At 53.4% G+C, this 8308-nt stretch overlaps 2 protein-coding genes across 3 annotated transcripts; one reads left to right on the top strand and one right to left on the bottom strand.

The window, feature by feature from the left end:
- The first annotated feature begins 188 nt into the window (after positions 1–188).
- Positions 189–4512, top strand: Slc25a35 (solute carrier family 25 member 35). Of its 2 annotated transcripts, XM_036198121.1 has the most exons (5): positions 189–1099; positions 2606–2671; positions 3067–3219; positions 3552–3686; positions 3851–4512. In XM_036198121.1, exons 1-5 carry the CDS (start codon positions 725–727, stop codon positions 4022–4024), a joined length of 903 nt encoding a protein of 300 aa, XP_036054014.1. In that variant the 5' UTR covers positions 189–724; the 3' UTR covers positions 4025–4512. The 2 variants fall into 2 exon arrangements, with proteins under 2 accessions (XP_036054014.1, XP_036054015.1); XM_036198122.1 differs by lacking the exon at positions 3067–3219.
- Rangrf (RAN guanine nucleotide release factor) lies at positions 4387–5807 on the bottom strand. The gene is made up of 5 exons (XM_036198123.1): positions 5584–5807; positions 5379–5495; positions 5037–5193; positions 4860–4945; positions 4387–4635 (listed from the first exon to the last, which is right to left on the bottom strand). Exons 1-5 carry the CDS (start codon positions 5658–5660, stop codon positions 4515–4517), a joined length of 558 nt encoding a protein of 185 aa, XP_036054016.1. The 5' UTR covers positions 5661–5807; the 3' UTR covers positions 4387–4514.
- Between the last annotated feature and the right edge of the window lie 2501 nt (positions 5808–8308).

Genomic DNA, 8308 nt, shown 5'->3' on the forward strand with positions numbered 1-8308 from the left:
AACCTCCGCGCCTCGGGCACCCAGAGCAGACCAGGAGCGGGCCTGGGAGCCGGGGCGACGAGAGTTAACCCAACCGGCTGGGTCCGAGGCCGAGGGCCGGGCCGCCGAGAGCACCTCCCATTGGCCGCCGAGCCGGCTCGGCGCTCATTGGCGGAGGCGCTCGGCTGCGGCTCTGGGAGAGTCCCCATTGGCGCTGCGTTCCACCGACTGTAGAGAGGCGGCCCGGCCTCCGCGAGCTACCCCGGGTAAAAGGTGCTGCAGCTCCGTAGCTACCTTGCCACGCTCAAGCTTAGCCAGAATCGGAACTTCCTAGGCGACCCTCCTCTTGCTTGTCGCCACGCCCCCTCCGGCTCTTCCCTCTGATCCTTTTCTTCTTGTTTGCTTTTTCTGTTTCCTGCTTCTCCAGCTACCATTTCCCAACTCCGCCTTTTCCTAATATACTCCCTGGTCCCCCTAGCATGTCATCCTTGCCATCTGCCACCTTCTAACTTCTGCTCCTCCTTGACCTCAGATCCCTTGGTCGACAGGGCCTTCTCGCCAGACTCTCTTTACACTCCTCTTTGCCACCCTCTGACCCCCAAATTCCCTCTAACCTTATTTACTTCTTGACGTTTGACCCTGACACTTTAGCTCTCTAAATTTCTACCTGTTGCAGCCTGGACTGCAGAGCCAGGTGTTGCCCTGATATCCATCCCTGCTTTCCAAGGCCACTGCTACCCCTACCATGGACTTCTTGTTGAGTGGTCTGGCAGCCTGCGGGGCCTGTGTGTTCACCAATCCCCTGGAGGTTGTAAAGACCAGAATGCAATTACAAGGAGAACTGAAGGCCCCAGGAACCTACCAGCGCCACTACCGAAATGTCTTCCATGCCTTCTTCACCATTGGCAAGGTGGATGGCCTGGCTGCCTTGCAGAAGGGCCTGGCCCCTGCGCTCTTGTACCAGTTCCTGATGAATGGCATCCGACTGGGCACCTACGGGCTGGCGGAGGCTGGGGGATACCTGCACACTAATGAAGGTGTCCTCAGTCCTGTCCGCAGTGCTGCAGCTGGGGCCCTAGCTGGGGTCATGGGAGCCTATCTGGGAAGCCCGATCTACATGGTAAGAAGGGGGTCTTGTCTGGGGCCTTCAAGAAAGACTCTTGGTGTAGGGTGGGAGCCTGCCCTTCATAAGGGCATTGGTGACAGGGTGCTGTCTCCCTGTACACAGGAAAAGATACAGGAAAGTGCTGGCAAGCTTCAAGGCCTTGGATCTGCCTTGTACACACCCACCCAACTGACCGCAATGTGCTGAGGAAGATTACAGATTTTGCTCCTAGAGATTTCTTTGAGCGGGGTGGGGGAGTGAGGGGATAGGGAGGGTATCGTTTGTTTGTTGAGGCAGGGTCGTCCTCTATAGTAGTGTCAGATTTCTTCTGTAGCACAGCCTGGCTTCAAAAAGTCCAACCTAGGTTTCAGTGCTCCAGGTAACAGGTGTGCATCCCTTCTGTCTACAGCTGAGCTTTGGAATCAGACTTTCTGGAACCCAGATCCTGGCTTTGAAAACTGTTCATTGTTACCACATCTATAAAACAGGGATAATTATACACTTTTGTGTGGTTGTCAGGAGGATTCAAGGATACAAATGAAATGGACATGTGAAGCATTTGACAAAATTTCTTTCTTTTTATTTATTTTTGGATACAGGGTCTGGCTCCATGGTCTAGGCTGGTCTGAAACTCACTAAGAACCCAAGCTGGCCTCTTGATCCTCCTTGCCTCTGCCACTGAAGTGCTTTGAACACAGACATGAGCCACCATGACCAGTGATCCTGTAGCTTTTATTGTCTTATTATTGCCTAACACTGAGGTTGACTTTGTGTAGGCAGGATGAGGAATCTGCGTGATATGGATTAGTGAGTGTAGGATCAGGCAGATCCTGGGCATCACAGAATTGCAACCTCACAGTTTACTCCTTTGAGTTATCAAATATAGGTGAAGGGTTGGGATCCTGAGACCCAGAGATGGTAGGTACCCTGCTCAAGGTCACACAGCCGTTTATTGTTGGGGCTAGGCCAGGCTTAGTGCAGCTAAGAGAAGGAGATGGTCTCTAGGAGAGCCAACTTGGTCTCATTCATAATGGATGAGATTTGAAGACAAAGGCATCTTCAAAGTCAACTGAATTCACACCCCCTTGGGTCCTGGGAGCCAAAGAACACATTTTGGGTACTCTGACAAGGGAGGCTGGTGGAGCTGGCAGTTGGAGACCTGGTCTGGAATGGGAGCTGGCACAAGAGGCTAGACACCCAGATCTTGCCTAATATGAAATCTTAAGAAATATTGCCATTCTCCAACCTCCATGCCCCAACCCCCAGCCCCAAGGGAAGCAGGGTGTGGGGAGGCGGGGTATCTTGTGGTGCTCGGAGGTCTGTCCTCTGGGACTGCAGCCAAGGGACACAGACTCTCGTGACCAATTTGTTAAGTGGGAACAACAGTAATTATCAGATTAAAAAGAACATATTCGTTGTTGCTTAACCCCCTAGAGGAGGTGTGAGGGGTTTGGGTGCTTTGCTCTCCACAGTGGGAAGGTGACCACTGGAGCACAGGCTGTGATGCTCTCTTGTCCTCAGGTGAAGACACACCTCCAGGCACAGGCAGCCTCTGAAATCGCTGTAGGGCACCAGTATAAGCATCAGGTGAGGGTTCCCGAAGCCACTGGAGTACCCAGCCACCTCCCCCCACTTTCTCCCCGCTTTCTGCTCCAGCTTCCGTCACTGCTCTGCCCAGCCCCATCAGGCCCCACTTGTCAGCCCCTGGAACCCATCCTGACCCTCCCGTGCCCTCTTTCCTCAAATCTCCCACACCTGTTTCTCCAGCACCAGTCTCTTGACCCGCTCATGTCCTCACTTCCGTACCGCCAGCCTGAACTCTTGAGTTGGCAAATGTCAGTAGACACCTGCGGGCCCCTATTCTGGCTCTAAGCCGACACTGGGCAATGGGTACATGATCCTTGAAAGTGTTATCAGGAGGCAGTCCCTGATGGTGGGATGACTGAACCCCAACCCCATGGTCTTTCCCCCGCCCCCACCAGGGCATGTTTCAGGCACTAACCAAGATTGGCCAGAAACATGGTCTGGTGGGGTTGTGGCGTGGGGCCGTGGGAGGCCTGCCCAGAGTTGTCATCGGATCTTCTACCCAGCTGTGCACCTTCTCATCCACCAAGGATCTCTTGAGCCAGTGGGAGGTACTGCCAGGGAAGGGGTGGGACCACCCCTGGACGGGGAACAAGGGTGGAAGAAGGAGGTGGGCCCTGGATGGGATGGATGGGGCCAAGGTTCAAAAGTGAGGGAGCAGCAGGAGGGCTTGCTGTGGTCATCATCTCCTACCAGAAGGGGTACCTAAGCCCTCTGACACTCCTCCTTCAGAGTCACCACGCTGTGGTGCATCTGATCCGTGGTCGCTGCGGCAGCTCGGGTGGTATGGAAGCTCCCAGAAACTGTGTTTCCAGGGCAGGGCCTGTCCTCCCCCGAGGTTGAGTATCTGTGTGGTTGATAAAATTCTTTCTCTTTCTTATAGATCTTTCCTCCCCAGAGCTGGAAGGTGGCTCTGGCGGCTGCCATGGTGAGTGGCATCGCAGTAGTCATGGCCATGACACCCTTTGATGTGGCCAGCACGAGGCTCTATAACCAACCCACGGATACTCATGGCAAGGTAAGGGAGTACTGTAGGGTTCAGGCTGCCAAGGAACACCGGGGTGGGGGGGGGGTGGGGTGGAGAAGCAGAGCCTCGAACAAACGCTGCCTGCAAAGGTGTCTGATCCTGGGGGCTCTGACATGCTCCTCCTGTGCTCTCCCTCCCTCTCTGACATGCTCCAGGGCCTCATGTACCGGGGGATCTTCGATGCTCTGCTGCAGACAGCTCAGAAAGAGGGACTTTTTGGCATGTACAAGGGTATAGGTGCTTCCTATTTCCGCCTTGGCCCCCACACTATCCTCTCCCTCTTCTTCTGGGACCAGCTGCGTGTCTTCTACAACACATACACTAAATGAGTCAGTGTCCTGTACTCCAAACCAACACTCCACTACTTACTATCTCAGTGATGATTTACTGACCCGGTGACTTCTCATCCACCTAAGGGGGACAGCTATGACCAATCTTTCTCTGTTCTCTTAGGGTTGAATCATTGAATCACTCTGAGCAGTAATTTATGTCCTTCCCTTGGATATTGCTTTAAATTTCCCAAGTCCCCCTGTATACTTCACACCCATCTCAGGGTTGAATCAGACACCCCAAAGTATATTTCTACTGCCATTCTTGGGTCCCTCCTGCTCCTGTGCAGAGCTTTAAAGTCCCCCTTCGAAGACCAGGGGGAGACCCAGGTGTCCTCTTAAATTCAAAGCCACAGAAACTGTGTTGTTTATAAAGCAAGTTTATTTCTGCAGAGGAGGTGTCTCATGTTTGTGCCCAGGGAAGAAGTAGAAAGGAACTCCCTGTCTCGGAACCAGACCCCTGAGTCCTCAGCAGCAGTATGTTGAATCTTCACTGGGGACCAAAGATGTTGGGATCATGAAGAGTCAAACTAGTCACCAGTTGTTCAAAGTTACCCAGGCTCCAAGGTGGACATGACAGATTTTCAGGGCCAAGAGACCTGCTGTTAGAGCTTGGGGGTGGGGGTGGGGGGAATAGAGGGAGAAAGAAAATGGTCCAGCTTGAGGTTTACAAGATTACACTTCCGATTCCCCAGAAGCCCAGGAATCCCTGACCCTCAAGCCCATTTCTGCTTCCATGAAGGAGTCTACCAGCCAGTCAACCCCCTAATTGTCGGGGGTTGGGGGTGGGGTAAGGATCCAATTGCGAACTTCCCACCCTTTCCTTTGTCCTTACGGGGGCTGATTGAAGGTGAGCAACAGATCAGTCTGGTACTGGGGCAGCCGAAGCAAGGCCTGATATAGCGTGACATCCTTTGCTACCTAAAGGGGTCAGAATCAGGACGCTTACCAGGATGGTACCTGGAGCTACCCCTCCCCCGCTTCAGGGCATCCCCTTCCCCGTGGCCCTCACCTGCTGGTTTTCTTTAGCTACCTGCTGCTTGCCAGAAAGGAACCAGGCATCTTGACAACAGCCCCTCAGGGATAAGTTCTCCAAACAGAGAGGCTTCACGGATAACACGTGCACAGCCCTGGCCCCCTGCACCCCGCCAACGTCCTCAAAATGGTACCTGGAGTGGGGGGGGACAGGGGTAGGAAGGGGCACCTCTGGGAATAACCCATCCCCTGCCTCGAGCCTCACTCCCCTCTGGCCAGTCCCCGATCGCCCTCGGAGTTTTCCGCCCCGAATAACCGTCCAGCCCCGGGCCCCGCCCACTCCCTCGGCTCCTGGCCTCCCATTGGCTAACTTTCTCACCGCGCAGCCGCTTCGCCCCGCACGTGGGCCTGCAGCTCCAGAAGTTCCACGATCAGACTCTGGTCGGTCACGGGATGGCAGAAAACTTCTTGGTTGTCCGGGACCGGTCGGAGGTCGCTGGAAGAGGGGCAGGGACACTCTAGATGTCTCTGGCTTCTTCCCGCAACCCACCCGACCGGCCTCCGGGACGCCTGGGCTTTCTCACCTCACATCAATGGCCCCAGGGGGGAGGATGGCGGAGAAGGCGCCTCCGAACAGTGGACAGTTTCTGGTGGGCTCCATAGACCTGGAACTTGAGTCTGGACATTAGCGAGGTTTGAAAGACAGCTACATGGGCCTTTGAGGCATCACTTTCCACTGGGGTTCCCGGAGCAGCCACCGCCTCCTCCCGGCCTACTAAGCTCTTGGACCTTTAAGGTCTGGCCACGCCCTGCGATCACGCCGACCAATCGGCGCTCGCGCTTCGGGGGCGGGGCGATGCTCGGGGCTGTTGTCGGAAGCTCCGCTCTTTGGAAGGAGCCGGGCCGGAGTGTGGGGTCTGTTTTGCACTCTGGTTTGGGTTTAGGGTTTGTGACGTCCGTGCGTGTTTGCTCCTTCGTTTTAAAGGAGTCTCACCTCCTAAGAAGGTCGCTCGAGACCGTCCTTAAGAACAGTTGTTCGGGGTTGGGGATTTAGCTCAGTGGTAGAGTGTTTGCCTAGCCGGCACAAGGCCCTGGGTTCGGTTCTCAGCTCCACAAAAAAAAACCAAACAAAAAAAAAACAAAAACAAAAAAAAACAATTGTTCAACGGGCGGTAGTGGCGCACACCTTTAATCCCAGCACTAAGGAGGCAGAGGCAGGCGGATATCTGTGAGTCCGAGGCCAGCCTGTTCTACACACAGAAACCCTGTCTAGAAAAAGAAAGGAAGAAGGAAAAAAAAAAGCTAAGAACAATTAAAGGGCCTGTGTAGGTGGGGTCTCCTGAGTAAGGGGAGAATCGTTTGGGGTGTTCTTGGTGTACTTGACCCCGAGTGGACAGACAACCAGACCACTAGTTCGCGGATCTCGTGCTGGGAATTAAGGGAAACCACAGGTCCAGGTGTGGGTCTGGGTTGGGATTCGGACCTCAAGCCTTGACACCTAACCTGAGGATTACCGTTCTAATCCCCTCAAATCTTGCCCGTGGGAGGGTGAGGGGAAACTCTCCCACAGTACACCTGGACCAAAGCACGGATTAAACTGTTGTATTTCCTTTACAGATTTTTAGAGTGTTCTTTTAAGTATTTGTTCACCTTTATCCTTCCAGTTAGTTTCTCCATTCATCCTTGATCCCTAGCACCTGGCGTAATGTTTAGACCATTATAGGCCTAGTGGTATAGTGTTGCACTACTGAATAAATCTACTGGTGCCAACGCCCGGGACCCAGGAGGCCACCCATGCCCTTGTGGATTCGTATCTATTTCCCAGCTGAGAACTGGATATTCTCATCCTGGCCACGTGAACCCTCCTAATTTAGTGAAATGGAGCCGAGGGTTACATGTCTGTTGATGTCTTACATTGCAATCATTTCCTTGGTGGGCCTGGCAATGTAAAGGCACACCTTACCAAGGTGTAAAAGTCACCGTGGAATCTTAAAGTCTGAGTTACAGAGCTCCTGAGAGCATCCTAGAGGTATTCCAGCCAGGACCCAGGTGTAGAAACTTGGAGGTGAGAGCATGTACTCTAGGAAATACCATGGGGGTGCAGCAAGTAGATGGGGGTGCTCTACCATTACATTTCCTCTCTCTCCTTCTCTCCCTCCCTACTCCCTGTAACTGTAATCATCCCATTGTAACCTCCTAAGTGCACCGAGTATGTGCTACCACAGGTATGTCCCACCACACCCAGTTTGGACTCTCTATTTCTTACTGTAGGCATCTGGCTTTTCTCCAAGCTTTTCCTCATCTCTAAAGCACTGTTAGTACTGAAATGTGTCCAGGTTTGGTGGCACATGCCTTTAATCCCAGTGCTGGGGAGGCAAAAGCAATCAGATCTCTATAGTTCAAGACCAGCCTGTTCTACATAGCGAGTTCCAGCCAGCCAGGGTGATGTAGGGAGACTCTTCCCCAATAAACAAACAAATAAATAAATAGAATTGAGATGTGGATGTAGTTGGTCAATCTGTTTCTGGGTGGACACTGTGACTAGGTTAACCCCGTAAGAGAAGAGGTGCTGCAGGCCCCCATGGGATAGAATGAACCTGGCCATAGAGGTCTCTCTGTGCAGACCTTTCTGCCCCTCCTCCCCACCAGGAGCAACAGCAGCTCTAATTGCTGTGTACACAGTCAAGCAGATCAAAAATCCTTGGATAGAGCCCTTCCTGGACATAGATGTTAATAACAAGATCATAGCGCTGTGTACCAGGAACGGAGACCTAGTCACAAACCAGAGGAAGGAGAAAGTCGCTTCAGCTTTCCCCGGTGTGGTTCCTGGCACACCTCATGTTCAGCTGTGGGCTACAGGTAGCTGGAGACCCCTGCCCTTCCCCAGTCTCTGAGCTCAATGACAGGATAGCAGGAAGCAGAGAGACATCCCAAAGCTCAGGGGCAGATCTCTGTGGTGGAAGGCCCCTTGTCTTGGCAGATCTCTAGATCTCTGCTGTTGGCTTGCCATCCCTCTCGGGATCTGCCATCTCTTCTAGTCTCCTCAATGCTGACACCTCAGTGTGTTCAAACTCCACCTGGGTCAGTTCGTTGCCATTCGGTCTGAGAAGTATCTGAGCCCAGTGGGACCCCTGGCCCAGCTGCAGCTGGGAGGAGTGTCCTGGGACAAATCCGAGATGGCACACAGCTACCTTTCTCATGGTGTGAGGGTCCCCAGCCTGTGGTGGCAGCTAACCTACAAGTGGGATGGGTGGTCCTGTGCTCTGGAATGGTCCTTGTCCTTTGAAGGAACCAAAGGACAGACTTTGA

The sequence above is a fragment of the Onychomys torridus genome, chromosome 8 (assembly GCF_903995425.1).
Source record: "Onychomys torridus chromosome 8, mOncTor1.1, whole genome shotgun sequence".
Lineage (NCBI taxonomy): Eukaryota > Metazoa > Chordata > Mammalia > Rodentia > Cricetidae > Onychomys > Onychomys torridus.